Source organism: Neopsephotus bourkii, unplaced genomic scaffold (genome assembly GCF_033783945.1).
Source record: "Neopsephotus bourkii isolate Nb327-2 ecotype Australia unplaced genomic scaffold, CSIRO-AGI_Nbou_v1 NB_1394, whole genome shotgun sequence".
Taxonomy (NCBI): domain Eukaryota; kingdom Metazoa; phylum Chordata; class Aves; order Psittaciformes; family Psittacidae; genus Neopsephotus; species Neopsephotus bourkii.
Window position 1 is genome coordinate 1,726,622 of NW_026901872.1, and position 15,785 is coordinate 1,742,406.

At 38.3% G+C, this 15,785-nt stretch overlaps 1 protein-coding gene across 1 annotated transcript; it reads left to right on the plus strand.

Annotated features, from left to right (window-relative positions):
- Positions 1-244: 244 nt before the first annotated feature.
- COMMD6 (COMM domain containing 6) lies at positions 245-8,371 on the plus strand. The gene is made up of 7 exons (XM_061367726.1): positions 245-377; positions 993-1,051; positions 1,614-1,679; positions 1,861-1,937; positions 3,002-3,170; positions 4,390-4,542; positions 5,618-8,371. The coding sequence occupies exons 1-7, from the start codon at positions 323-325 to the stop codon at positions 5,666-5,668; spliced, it is 630 nt and encodes a 209-aa protein (XP_061223710.1). The 5' UTR covers positions 245-322; the 3' UTR covers positions 5,669-8,371.
- The last annotated feature ends 7,414 nt before the right edge of the window (positions 8,372-15,785 follow it).

Genomic DNA, 15,785 nt, shown 5'->3' on the forward strand with positions numbered 1-15,785 from the left:
GCCTGAGGGGAGGCCCTCAGGGCCACCATCCGCGGATAGTCTATCACATCCCACAGCTGCAGGCGCAGTAATCTCTCACAAGTCAGTCTTGGTTTTACTTGTATCTATTAAGGAAGTGGTTTAATGTCGAGAAGGACAGATCCCACCACACGTGACAACACTCGCACCCGCTCAACACTGACGTGGTGCCTATGAGGAGAAAAGCGCACGCTCCCTACTCGTCAGCCAATAAGGACGAAGCCTCTGGCTCTGCCTCGTTCTGGTGTGTTCTGGAGCCAATCAGGGTGCTCAGCGTTGTGTGGTGGAGGTTGGGTTTTGGTGAATGAGTGGTGTCATGGCTGCCGCTTCCGCTGTGGTGCGGGCGCTGGAAGCGCTGGGTGAGGGGGACTCTGGTGTGCGGGCGGGGCAGCTTAAGTGGAGCTGTGCGGTGTGTGAGGGGAGGGTAATGCGGCCCGTCGGGTTGTGCGGGCGTTCCGGATTGCCAGACTTTTGTCTTCTTGAAAGTTTAGCCGCGGAGCAGCCTCGCTCAGGGCCATGGGCCACCCGTTCCCTAATAGGTCCTGGCGAAAGCTTGTGGGTGACTGAGCAGGGTTTTCCTGAGCTGTTCGCCGGCTGCCTCTGGGCTTGGCCGCCAAGAGGTGGCGTAGATGTACCAGCGTATCCTTAGGGAGAGCGGCGGTCTTGCGCTGCGGGTGTCAGAGGGCAAGCTGATGGGCTTGGTGCAGATGTTGCTCTAGGGGTTGGAGGAATTACGCGGGGCTGTCAAACTGTGCGATTGCATAGGACTGAAGTCTTAAGGAGCCTCTCTTCTTGGACTTGACAAGTTATGAACAGGTTATGTTAATGTAATTCATGACAAACTCCCTTAAAGAAAGCTTTGCTGTAAAAGTAAATATGCATTATGACTCAGGAATTCTTCAGGGAGAGATTAGATTCATTGCTGTAACACTTGAAGTATTTGTTTCTGATCGCTGCTGCTTGTTTTTTTTTAGATGTTGGTGGTGCAGCAGATAAGATTAGTTTAATACCTCAAGACTTTTTTGCAGAGCTGGTAAGTAGGGCAATAAATTGGATGTGGAAAGAAACTTTTTTTTTTAACCTCTTCAGTTTTTTTGTCTGTTACAAAGGGGTTCTTACGTATGTGGTAGCTCAGATTTATGTGACACATGAAATGGACCGGTCCTCCTAAAAGCAGTGGGATTGCTTTACATTTATGTTTTTATCATGGAAGACTTTTAAAAATGTATTTTTGCCTTTCATCTAAATGAGACATCAAGCTAGTTTGTTTAGAGAACATTCAGCTTGTTTACTGTAGTGTGGTGTGCAGGATGCCTGTTCAATTACTATAAAAATGGTGCGTTAAGTAGGAATAGTTAGTAAGGCAGTAACTGGAATTCTTGACTGAATTTATTTGCTTTTCTTACTTCTGATGCAATTTTAATATCAGTTATTTCAACGACTTTTTTTCTTGAGTTCACATTTAAAGCAATCTTCTGTTGTCCATCTTTGCATTAACCAGTTTTATTTTTGTTTTGTAGTCTCCAAGTATTCAAGCTAGCTTTGTCTTGTGTATTAAAATATGATTTAAGAATGTCTTCAAACTCTCTTTACAGTGTGAACAAATAGTTCAACATCTGAACCATAAGATCCCTGGTGTAAATACAGCTGAACTGTGTCAGGTAGGTTTGGATACTAGCACTTACAAGCAATTATATTAGCTGTATATGCTGTGAAGGATAGATTCCCCAAGTAGGTTTTTTTTGTGTGTGTGTGTGTACAAAGAGGCTTTTATTAAGGTATAATTAACTATTAAGGTATAATTTACTATTAATTGTAATTGTTTGAACATTCTGTTTCCAGAGAATTCAGACATCTGGGACTGAGATTGGTGTTGGTGACCTGGCAAAAATAGCTAACATTGTTTCATTTCTATTTAGGTAGGCACCAAATAATTTACTTTGCCTCATGTCTTTTTTTTTTTTTTTCTTTTTTTTCCCCTCCACCCCAACTTAATAGTGGCATTAAAAAGTGACATAAAATATGGGTATAAAAGGACTTGGGAAAAGGGCAAACATTTGTACTTCTCAGTACACAAAGAAAGAACTTCTGGCCTTAGTTTATGTTCTTAAAAATATGTAGTTACTTAATATATTGTCTCACTTGTTAAAAAAAGTTAAAGAGAGAAAATTGTTCTGTGATCCTGTTTGCAAGCTTTAGAACTACTGGCAAAACAAAAGAGTAAGCTAAGCTCTGTTCAAAAGTTAAGTCAGCTAGGCCTTTTTAATGTTAATATAACTGAAAAAACCATACCAGTAGAAATTCGACATACTACTTTTTTCCCTCTATAAAATATAAAGCCTTAAATTATATTAGACCATGCTACTTGAAGGACCAACTCTTCTCCTCTTTTATTAATCCCTCTTGAGGAGTGGATCTGCATGATCAAACCTGGGATTTTTATGTTTTTTTAACCTGTTTCTGTAGAGGTAGTTGAGTGGCAATTTTCTTCCAGATGTGCTGCTTTTTCAGTTGAGGGTTTATTGTGTAATTTGACTTCTGTTAGTACCAATTATACTATTACCTAGAGGTTTTTACTTGCCTTTGGTACTTAAATTACCTCTCCTAAATGTTTAATTAGAAAGTGCCGTATTTCTAAAGTAATCACATTTTTTAACTGCTCAATGTGCACAGTTTTCACTAATTACTCCCTTTCTCAGTTGCAACAGCACTTGGAGGTTGTAATCATTTTTGTTTTAATGTTGCATATTGTGCAAGCCCTGCAAAGCTTGGTTTCTGTATGTTAAGTTCATGTTGTTTTTTGCATGTGGATCCATAAGAGTAGTAAGTATTCTGGGGAAAAAAATATGATAGGGTACCTAATAATTGTAAAATGTATAGACACATAAAGCAGGAATAAATTGATTATTTGGCGTGAAGTGAGATGTTTTATTAAATTTGTGGAGACTGAAACTGATGCGGTGTTCTTTGGATATACCTATAGCACAGCAGCCAGAAACAACCTCTCTACGGAAGAACTCATCACCACCTTGGGCAATGCAGTCAGCGCACTGCCGAAACATGCGCTTCAGGTTATTCGTCATGTGTGGAATGAGCAGGGCAAATCCATTAGTGTGTCAGAAGATGCAGGAAATATGGCCACGGTGAGGCAGGTAACTAAATGACACAATGAGGCTGAGCTATTAACTTTTCAGATATGTCAGTGCTTCATTGTGTGTATTGTATTGTCAAGGACATGGTAGTATCTTGACTGCTAAAAGCTTTCATTCATACATACATATATACACACATATATATATGTTCATATATGTTGCCAAATGCCTACCCAGATAAATGAGGTTATTATAAAATAAAGGTTGACAATGCTGAACAGTTTTCTAATACTGTTGCTTGTACAATAAAGTTACTTTTTATACCTCTTTAAAAATTAGCTTTCGTAGTACTACTAGGGAAGGTGAGTGGCAGTCAGTGTGGCAGTCTATTGTTTTGGCTGTTTGTGTAACTCTGTTTTAATTGTTCTTTTGAGTTGGTAACATCAGTACTTGATTGTTTTATTCTTTGTCTCCTTAAGTTAAATTTTTTTAAAGATAACTTTCTGTCAAATTACAGCATTCCTTTTTTTCCCTCTTTTGAAAAAAAAAATGGAGTGTATTTGCACTTTAAAATCTTTTTTACTAACAGATAGGAGTACCGAATTAGGGAAATAATATTTTGTCTATGAGTTTTGGTAGTAAGCTATTCTTAAGGGTTCCTTCACTTTATGCAAGTTCTGCATATCATAAAAGGCTAAAAAAGATAACTTACCTACCTGAAATGTTTTTATAATGTACTTTGATTTATCTAAAATTAACTTACAAAATGCCTTAATTTTTTCTCCACTAGTGCTATTACGAAATTTTTTATGCACTGTCAGAGGTTTTGCTCATGTTGCCCCTTGATTTAGAAACATCTAAAAAAAAAAAACCAAAAAAAGCCAAGCCCCCTAAAGCCCCCCAAAAACCAAAACACACAGAGAAAAAAAACCCCACAAAACAAACAAACAAACAAACAAAAAAAATAAAGAAAAAAACCTAGAAAAACATGCATGATATACAAGCGAGGTGAACTCTGGCTCAAGCTCCTCTTACTAGAACTTAAAACAGACTGTACTTGACTACTGACAGTACTTGAATAAGCAAAATAGATTTAGTGAAGGAACTTGCTTGTTTTGTCCCTATTAAAAGGATGTTTTTGTATTTGCAGTAATAGCTGAATGTGTATGTTTCCCATTTGTATTTAAGCTCGAGATGTTCTGTATTGTCTGGAAAAAATCCATCTGACAGAATAGCAGTGGTAGGTTAGGTCTTTCTTTACCTTGTTTTTTCTTTGTAGTTTGTAGATATGAAATGGAAACTGGGAGTTGCAATGAGCTCTGACACGTGCAGGTCTCTGAAGTATCCGTATGTTACAGTGACGCTAACAGTGGCAGACCCTTCCGGACATCTAACAGACAAAACTTTTGAAATGACTGTCCCCCAGTTCAAGGTCTGTAATCAGTGTTGCTTGAATCAGTCACGTTCTTGTGACAGAGCAGCTATATACCTTCATGTATATGTTGGTTTTGATAATTTACTAATACAGTCTTAACAAGGATGAAGCATTAAACCATCTGAAACACTAAAGCTAAATACTTATTTCATAGCATTTAGTTTTATGTCACTTATTCAGAAATATTAATTTAGCAGTAATTAATCTGTTCTTTTATGAATAAGCTAACACTTGGATCTTTCTTGTCAGCTGTCACTCTGCCTTATGAAAAATGGATAGAACATTTTAAATCTAGGGAACTGTTTCCCAGCTTCACAATCTAAAACTTGGGTTAAGTCTTGCTTAACGCTTGCTAATGATGAGGAATGGAGGTCAGTTTGCTTCGTCACCACTGGCTTTTAACTGCTATGCCTTCATCTATTAACTTGTATAACTTTGATTTTGCATAAGTGTGGCACTTGTCATTCCTGTTTAAAGGGCAAGTACAAAATTTAGAATCTTGCACAAGTTTACAAACCAACCCTTGGAGTTGGACTGGCAGAAATTTGAGAAGGATATTCTGAATCCTTAGGTATTGTGAAATACTAATTCTGGTTGAAAAATACTCAGTAATTTGGTGCTCAACTGCTGTAAGAAATGGACTCTATACTTGATAATCCTGGATTATTTCAGCAGGGAATATTTGTAAGAAAAGTATTTTTGGTCATCTTATTGAGGTTTTTTTTTTTTTTGTGCAGTTTTGTTTGGTTGTTTATTTTGGGGTTTCTGGGTTTTTGTTTTGTTTTGTGGTGAGCGAGCTACTTTGTGTTTTTTCTTTCATAGCCAATTTTCCTATTTTTCAATGGAAATGAGGCATCACCTGTGTAGATTTAATAGTAAATGTATCAAAACACCAACCAGCCCACAAAAAGTAAAGCAGAAACTTTCAGTTCAAGCTGCAAATTCTAACTGGAGGAAAGAGGGAATGTGAGAAATGTGGTTTGTGATTTTTTTTTTTGGTCTAGCATGCTAGTCTTAACTACAGTTTGAGCTTTTCTTCAAGCTTAAGTTTTTCTTAATTCTTGCTTTTTAGAACTTCTTCAGACAGTTCAAGGAAATGGCAGCTGTTCTTGAAACAGTTTGAAGAGAACTATTTGCACTGAAATTTTGGACAGACTTAGATCAGGAAAACTTTTCGTTCTGCACAGGGAATAAGGTGCCATTGTTCAGCAAGGTATGTATCCTTGTCTCTTCAGCAGGTATTTGTCAGCATCATCCTTGCATTGCTGTGAAGATTTCTTCACTTTTGAATACTTGAAGCAACTCTGCAGTATTTGTGAAAATGCGTTCAGCTTTGTTCATTCTGGTAGACAAAAGATCAGGATGTGTACGGAGAAACATCACTGTAGACTTTCTAATACCCAACAATAAGAAACTACACATTGTGAACTCTGGAATGCAGAAAGACACCAGAAAATGTTGACTGGGAAGATAATGAGAGAAGTGTAAACACGATGTTAACAGTTTTGTCTGTAAAATTGAGGTGCACTTGGATTCAACAGTAATATTAAGAATAAGGAGTATATGAAGTTACATGTAACAAGCATACAGTCACTGTTGAAGAATAGCAGTGTCAAGTAGATAGTTGCAGGTATTTGCAGATCTGGATTTCAGTCTTTTTTTAATAACTGGAGTAGTTGTCTTAATATCTTGTTCATTTCAAAAACTTACTTCCCATCACCTATGCTTGTAAAAACTGAGTTAATGCAGTAAGCTTTTCTGGAGACCCAAAATTTATTCTCTGAAATGAAGCTCACAGGCTAATTTTAAATAAAGGTAGAAAGGTGAATTTAATTCCAAAGCATTTAAATATATTTTTGCCTTTGCATTTAATCCAGCTCTAATCTGTGGCGCTCTGCTTGATGTTTTCATTAGCAGTCTGCTTTATAATAAAGTTAGAATATTAATATAGTTGCCTCACTTCAGGCTCTGAACTGGAAAAGTCAAGAGGAAACATGAAAATTCAGGCTGGAGCATTAGCCAAGCATGTCAGAGAAAGGACCATGCTAAAAGTCAGCAAGATTTCTTTCCTTCTGTTGTGTGGCAGGAATCCATTGGGCTGTGTTGTTCTCAGAGAATGTCCTGACCAACAACATTTTTACTTTGAGTCTGAAGAATGGGGGCATTTCCAAAGGGAGGATTATAAATCCAATGTGTTTGCATGCTCTTTTGTTGTCGTTCTCGTATTTCCCCCCCCCCTTGTTTCCCATATACAAAACACAAATTGCAAACACAGTGGGATGTAATAAAAACAGTCCTTTCACATTTTGAGATGTGGTGGTGGTGTAGGTAGAGCAGAGCAGGTAACTATGAAGAGAAGCAATTCATACTGATAAGCAGACTGAAATTTTTGCTGCAGAGCAGTAGAAACTGAGAACCAGTTTTGCAAGGACAGATCCTCAAGGGATTTCAGACTCCCTTAAGTAAGAACATGTACCTTTATAAAGACAATTTTTTTTCTTCATTTTTTTTTCCTCATTAACTTTTTCTAGAAGCTGGCTGAAACTCATTGGCACAGGTTATGCCTTTGTGTCATGAAAATAAATGGCAGCACACTGCATGTTGCATTACTGCTGTCCTTTCAACAGAGATAAACCACCACTGTCTGGGTATTACGCATGGTGCATAAAAACAGTACTTGGTGTTTCTTGAAAGCCCAATCAGTGAGAAAATGTTGGCTTTAACAGGAGATAGTGAAGGCTGTGGCTGTTGGTCTGGATGATACTTTCTTTGTGCTGCTGAAGTCTGAGGTGTTTGCTTTGTGGCTGGAGAGAACAGGTTGCTCTTTTCTGGAATCCTCTCAGTGGAATGTCACAAAATGGTCTTGGGAACCAGGCTTTCCATTTGCGTTTTCCCTTTTCTGTCTTCAAGGGCTCACAACTGAACACAGTGCTAAAAGAAGCCTCTAGGAATATGGAAAAGTGGTATGAGCAGCTGATTTATTTTTTATTGTTAATTTGCAGAAGTCAGAGTGTAAGGCTGCTGGAACTGGAAAACATTGTCATGCTTTGGCCTAGTGAATTAATTAGGTTACATTAATGCAAGAGTTCCAGAAAAAGAATACCTTTTTTTTTTTTTTTTTAGTAAAGCTGGAGCCTTAAAAGTACTTTGCATGTGTTCTAATGCACTCAAATTCTTCATATAGCTGGAAGTATTTGTGCCTTCATAGGAACTGGATGGAAGAGAAGATTTAATTGTGTCTTACAGCAATTTAGTAGATTCTAGAAGGTAATGAGGAAACTTCAAGTTACCATTTTACCTTCATCCATCACCAAGAGGAGAAAGTTGGTAGCCTTTCAAGAATCTTATATTTTGTCAAGTCAAATGTTCTAGATGTATTAATGAATATTTTTTGAAATGCCCCTGAACTCCAGCGTGTTGTAACTGTGGCTGGAAGATGCCTGGACATGTGTGCTATACCAGTTTACTGCCTGAGAATTTTCAGAGGTGTTTATGGACAGCTAGGAGATGTGATTAGAAGTTGGATATGTACTCAAACTTCTGAGATTTGTCCAGATCACCATCAGCTGAAATTCCTATACTGAGTAATGGAAGAATTAAGTACTTTATTAATAAACCTAACTAAAACCCTAACAGTTTTCAGGGTAGCCATATTAACATGTTCAAACAAGCTGCGAAATTGTTTGTCTATATGTGCAGAAACCAGGCATCTTCAGAGAGAATCAGGAGTCCTTGTGTGTTTCGAGCTCTACTTGTTGATTGATACGAAGTTGTATAACATTAATATTTTTGTAAGCCCATTAAACGTACAGGTAACAAAGGTGAAGATGGTCTGTATTTTGTTCTAAGCTGACTGCGTGAAAGTTTGTCTCATAAATACTATAATGGGTAAAGTTCAGGACTGGACTATAACTAAACTTCTTTCCTCACTAAATTAGGATGAAGTTCAGACATTTGCAGTCTTTCTTTGTGCTCGGGTACCAGAGAATAACTGCAGGCTGCAAGGAATCTTTGTATCAATTACAGCTAGACAAAATGTTGTACTGAACCAGGAAAAGACAGAAGAGATTCATGACATTTTGCAGGAAACTGCACACAAATGCTTTTCTTCCCTTCACTGTATTTAGGAGATTAGTAAAAAATACTTCTTTTCAACATTTACCTGGAACAGAGCAAGAGGAATGAAGGCGGAGGGGGGTTTTGCACCGTAAACAAACCCAGGGGAGGGAGTAATGAAGGAATCTCCTGGCAGCAGCAATCTGTCATCTTCATCACATGACCTTTTTTGTTCTGCCTGCTTTATTTGCATTCGTTTCAAACATACTGGCCCACTTGCAGAAAGGTGATTTGTAGAAAAATGGATAAAAGTCCAGAGGAAGAGCGCAAAAAATGGCTGTAGTCATGTCTGTGTGCTAGTATTTTACGTATTTAGCTTCTGTATGCTTTGACCTAGTCATGGCCACAGTATAAAAGTATGTCTCTGTTCCTGCTTCCACAAATTGTACTGCCTTTCTTTAGCAACATTTGAAAGGTATATGACCTGCAAGCTTTTTTTTTTTTTTTTCTTTTTTTTTTTTTTAAACCCTCTTTTCAAGCCATTGCACTCAATCTTAACTGTGGGTGTAATGAGAGGGTAATTGCAACTCCATTGCAGAGGCATGCAGGGTTCTTCTGCTTAGCCCTTGGGGGTACTAGAACAACACACAAAGTACAGAAGTCGTTTAATCTACCTGCAGCAAAAACTGCCCTGGCTCTGAAGAACCTTTGCAACAGGGGGAGGGACTTCAAAATTCAGCAGCCTATGGCCTATCCTGTACCCTGTGGTCGATCATGGTAGTGCTTGTTTCTGAGACAGATTTTTAGTAAAGCATTGGTTGGGCTGCTAGCTTACTGGGCATTCGCTCAATTAGCAAGTTGAATCTGTGCAGGTCAGTACATGACATAACAAGTGCCTCAACGTGGTTTGAGCTTGTATGGTATGCTGCTACATGCTTTCTAAGGCTTGGTCATCTGATAAATGACTGCATTTGCTTGTCACTGGGCAATTTTAGCCAAACTTTTCCTTTACATTTTGCTTCTACCATACAGCACTGTCCATACATACTTGTTTAGTTACACTTTTGGTGTTTGAGTTGCATGAGGAAGCGTGCATGTTAAAGGGATGGGGCCCAGCACTCCCCATACCTAGTCCTGGATGCTTTAAAAGACTTTCTAATTCTTGTTTCCAAGGCTTTTCTGAGGGAAGGTGTTAAAGCACCTGCCATTTGAACTGAGTTACTGGGATATGTCTTTTAATTACTTACAAGATTGTGTCATTGAGAAAGTAAGGAAACTTAGATTCCTGATATTCTATGTGAAGGCTAATTTTAATGTTCCCTCTGAGTTCCTTCTACTACATTTCCCTCCTATGGCTAATGAACAGTCTAGCTGCCCTAGCTTCAGAACCATTTTTGTTCAGTAAGTGTAGGTGCCATAATTTCCAAATACTCTGTTAGTCTTTACATTGCAGATACTGTTAGTTTTGTGAACCGGGAATTTCAGTGTCAGTTTCAGAATCAGAACTATAGACTCATAAAATGATTTGAATTGGAAGTGGCCTTAAAAATCATGTAGTTACAACTGCTTGCCATGGGCATGACACCTTCCACTAGACCAGGTTGCTCAAAGCCCCATCCAGCCTGGCCTTGAACACTGCCAGGCATGGGGCATCCACAGCTTCTGTGGGCAACCTGTGCCAGTAGCTCACCACCCTCACACAGAAGAACTTCTTAATATCTAACCTAAGTTTACCTCTTTCAGTTTCAAGTCATTCCCCCTTGTCCTATCACTACAGGCCCTTGCAAAAAGTCCATCTCCAACTTTCTTGCCAGTCCTTTTAGGCACGGGAAGGCTGCTCTATGGTCTCCCCTGAGTCTTCTCCAAGCTGACCGAGCCCAAGTCTCTCAACCTTGTCTTCACAGGGGAGGTGCTCCAGCGCTCTGATCATCTTCACATACTGAGCTTTGGGACAGTAAATTTCATTATACATATTAAAAAAGAAGGTATTTTTTTTTTTATTTCATGTATTAAATTCCTGTTTGGAGAGGAATTTCTGATAGCTTCGGTCACCAGGTGGCACTGCTTCATACAGCCTTCGTAAAGGGTGATCCTTTGAGAGTGTGACAATAGAATAAGGACTTTCAGTTTTCTACCCTAGGTGGCTTGTATCTGGAATACTACACATTTGTGTAGCCACAACATACATGTTCTTACATTGTAGGGAAAAACTGTAACTTGAAAACTCTGGCAGTCAGGTGAAGTTCCCAATGACTGGAAAAAGGGAAATATAACCCCCATCTTCAAGAAGGAGAAAATGGATGACCCAGGGAACTATAGACCGGACAGTCTCACCTCTGTGCCTGGCAAAATCTTGGAGCAGATTCTCCTGGAAGGCATGCTAAGGCACATGAAAATCAACAAGGTGCTTGGTGACAGCCAGCATGGCTTCACTAAGGGGAAATCCTGCCTGACCAATTCGGTGGCCTTTTATGATGGGGCTACAGAACTGATGGACAGGAGTAGAGCAGTTGATGTCATCTACCTGGACCAGCATTCAACACTGTCCCACGTGACATCCTTGTCTCTAAATTGGGGAGACATCAATTTGATAGGTGGACCACTGAGTGGATAAAGAACTGGCTGGATGGGGGCACACAAAGAGTTGTGGTCAATGGCTCAATATCCAGCTGGAGACCAGTAACAAGTGGTGTCCCTCAGGGATCGGTGTTGGGACCGGTCTTGTTTAACATCTTTGTCACTGACACGGAGTGAGGTGTCCCTGCCCATGGCAGGGCGTTTGGAACTAGATGATCTTAAGGTCCTTTCTAACCTTAACTATTCTATGATCCTATGATTCTAACTTCTGTGTTAATTATTAAAAAGAGCATAAAGATTTCTTAACATTCAGCATTTTAATGATAACAATATATATCATACACTGTATATTCACTGTGTCTTAAAATAGTTACTTAATTATACTAACATTTCTGCATTATGACTTGCTGTTTACATAGTATCATGTTACTGTTCTGTTGGGGCCTATCCCTGATTTACATTTTTTTCCCATTTATGTATCTCTCACATAGGTTTTTCTAGAGCTGTATCTTGTTCATAGAACAAGTATTTGAATTTCTCTAGCCAAGGTTTTAATGCCATTTAACCACTCTAAAATCCTTCTTCCATATTTTGTTTTGCAGCCTAGTTTTCAGTGGTTTTATGTCACACTTAGGAATATACTTCTCTGCCACTGAAAGTGGCCCAGTTGCTTAATTCCCCTGTGAAGTACCTCTGAGTCTGAAACATAATATTCTAGTGTTCTTGATACTACTGAAGTTGCAAAAAATTACTCTGTTCCCCACAAATGTTATCACTGCTGTGTCTTAGGCCATTTACAGGTGTTTTAAAAGAAAATACTAATCTGAGAGAGTGGACAAATGAAAGCAAGACAAGCTTCTTTCCCAGTGATGCTTCTGAACTGGCAAGTACTGGATGCTGCAAGCAGACACGGAGCTTGAGAAGGACACTGAAGCATACATTTAAAATGAATAGAAGATTAGGAGTGTGGTGCACAAAACACAGGTGTGCTGTATGATACTTCTCACAGATGGCAATGTTGGACGACGAGATGTTCAGTAGTCAACAGAGTCAAGACAACAGATGTCGGTTTACCTAGGAAAGAGTAAAGGATGATGAGACAGAGGATTATATGGGGTTCCCATCTGTTCTTTTTTTTTTTTCTGGCAGCTACACTGGCACCATTCCTGGTATTGTGTTGGGACAAGTGCCCTGTTCATGGTAAACTGTACCTTCTCCTACCAGACATACAGTACTGAGTGGTGAAGTTGCAATACCATTTTAATAGTGATACACTGTTGGAAGTCTAATAGCGTTTTAGTGTGAGGTGTCCCTGCCCATGGCAAGGGGGTTGGAACTAGATGATCTTAAAGTCCTTTCCAACCCTAACTATTCTATGATTCTATTTTCCTATTCCTCTCAAATAGATACAATTTGTCACTTTGAAGTACTCTTGCTTTCCAAGGTATCTCTCTTCCATGTTATTTCTGCACTCCACTACGCTATCTGCTAACCTTTCTAGCCTGTGGTTCTTCCTTTGTAATAATATATTTGTGGAATAATATAAAGATGTTCCTTATGGCTTTGGCAATGACCAAAACTTCTGTCATAATTTCCACTGCTGGAGAATTGGAGGGGACCAGAATCCTTTCCAAATCACAGAATGAGGTAGAGATAGTGGGCAGTGTCAGAGAGAAGTAGGCTCCAGCAGCTGCAGTACTCTCTTCTTTTTTGGTATGTTACTGCAGTAGTCAGGGAAGAGTAGGGAAGTAAATGTCTCCTTTATATAAAAGGAGAACTAATTGGGAATGTGGAAATTCTTGAGGAAGAAGTTGTTTTATCTTCTGGAATAACTAGCTTTGCAACTGGCCTGAGCTGCTCACAGCCACCAAACCCTATTATCTCAGAAATGGGGATTTTAGTGAGCTGATCTGATGTCCTCCTTTTGGGGAGAAACCTTAAAAAACCAGGACTGGAGATTACAACCTAGTTTTAAACAAAAAGCATTGTTCTTCACTGGATTAGAAGTCTGCTGTGCCAGAAGGTTTGAAAGGATGACTGTTACATGTCAAAATAGCAAAAAAAGATTTTTTCCACAGTCCAGTGCTGCTTTGAAGAGAAATACAAGAAGTCAATGCATTTTCTATCTTAATCAGTGCTACATTAAATTGAATAATGATACATTGAACAGAGACATGAAATGTGGTGGTTTGCCTTAAGTTCTAGAGATGTTTATGAAATTTCTAGCTAGGGATTATTCTCTTAAAAATTCTGCTCACTCCAGTTCACCTAAATCTATTTTGGAGTGGTTCTTATTTGGCAGAACAAATTCTAATCTGTCATTATGATCAAAAAAGATTAGTGCTATTTGGGAAGAAAAAAAGCCCCAAACCACCCAGCCCCCATCAGATTACGTTTTCATCATTTTTATTGTGGACAAATTGCAGTGAGTGTCTCCTGCTATTGGTGTGCCTCTGCAAGACTGCTTGTGTCTTACTCAAACCTTTGTAATTATATTTTAAACTATAATGACCTCTGTACATCCTGCAAAAGATACAGTTTTCATTCTTTCTAGCGGTGTTTTAACATACTTAATAGAGGAGGCACCAGAGATTCTCTAGCTCAACTTTAAAGCCTTGATAATATGCCCGATTTACTGAAATTCCTTTCTAATACTTCAGTTATATTTCCAAATTTAATTTGTTAGTCTTCAAGTAAGACTGGATAGTTTCAGAAAATGTTTTCTAAAGGCAATCTGAGAGTAAAACAAAAAGTTACTAGTTAAATTTAATGCAAACACAGTAGTGGATCTTGAAATCCCGGAGTTGAGTGACAGTATTCTTAGAAGAGCAATAGGAAGAGAAGCGATTCCAACTACAGGGCATATTACTGAAATAAAGTGCTCTAGTCCAAGATGATTAAAGTTATGCATAAATTATGGGATTGTAAAGTCAAGTGTACAGCTCCTCTAATAACTTAATATTTTTTTCTGCAATTAAAATTGTGGTTAGAAAGCTTAAGGGGGTGGATAATTACTAGCCATTAACAGTCTGATCCTGTGAGTTGCTGAGGTCTCTCTGCTCTTTAAGAAATTACTGAGAACTCTGGATTGCAGGTTTAAATCCTTTAACACTGAATATGAACTGATGATCCAGATATGATACATGAAATTGCTGCTATGGTGCAGCATATATTATCAGTATACATCATTAAGGCATTCTCTTAATGAACAAAACATACTTCCTTTAATAAACAGGAGGAAAAAAATATCTTTACATGTAGTACTCCACTGACAAACATACCGAATCCAAAATGTTCAGAGGCATTTACTTATATTTAGCTAACTAATTATCACTTGGTCACTTCAATAATATACCTTATTTCAATTAAATTTTGCATCTAATGGCTGTTCAGTCAACAGAAATCAGTGGAAAGTTATCAACTCAAAAAAGCCTGACTGGGAATGCTGTCGGTTTTATTTGATCAGCTGAGCATGTATTTGCTGCACGTGCTATGGCAATTATTGAGTAGAGTACTTTATGTACTTCAGGTCAATATAGTTTTCACTTTGAATTTTACAATTTATTTTAAGAAGCTTGGCTTATAATTAAAAAAAAAAAAAAGGATTTTTAAAATAATTGTGTCTTCTCATCAGAGTCTTTGTCTGTCATGTCTCTGCATGGGTACTGCATTTATACTTCTATTTGGGATGACCTGGAGAGAAACCACTCTTTCATCAAGAACAGACATGTATTTTCAAAGCTTTCTGGATAAGGACTATGGAAAGTTGCTTCCTTCTCTATCCCAAAGTTTCTGCTTCCCATTAACTGAGCTATTAGGATTATATAATTTAGGCTAATTCCTAACTATACTGTGCAAAGAATTAGAGGATGATATTTTTGTTACCATTATAGTTTTCAACACTAGGGGAGAAATAGCATGAGGAACATGTCAGAGGTCACAGTGCTCAGTATGAGAGAAATTAGGAAGTTTTAACTTAAAGATGCATGAAATCTTGCAACTGAAAAGAAGTGAGAAAAGGTGACCAATCAAGAAGAAGAGTTCTCTAACTAAAGGACTGTGTTTCTAATGAAGCAGTATTAATGAGATAGGTGGATAAAAGGTGGTAGGCAGATTAAAGGATAAGAAAGAAATGATGAAGTAAGTGGATAAAGATAACGGACAGCTAAGAAGGATTACTGTGCAGAATTGGTTCAGAGAGGCATAAAAAGCTGAAGCAAGAAGAGTAACTTTGGATTAACATCTGAGGATTTGCTTTTGAAGGTAGTTAAAATATTAGTGGTAGAGTTTGTATGGATTAATTTTGTCTTACAGGAGATCTGTAGTGAGGTCATAATAACCAGATCTCATACCATATTAAACAAATCACCCAACTGATGGAGAAACCAAACAGCTTTATGTAACTGGCACAAGAGTGACAATGTAAGAATTTCAGACTCATTTAACACACTTTGTTCCTTGCAGTTCTACCTGCTAAAATAATTTTCAAATGTTGAAGCGCATCCTTAGCAGCTGAAAACAGAGCTCTGTAGCATATTCAGGTGAAGGCTTCTTGTTCCATTTAAACAATAATGAGAACATCAGTTGGTCTGTGGTTGCTTAAAAGA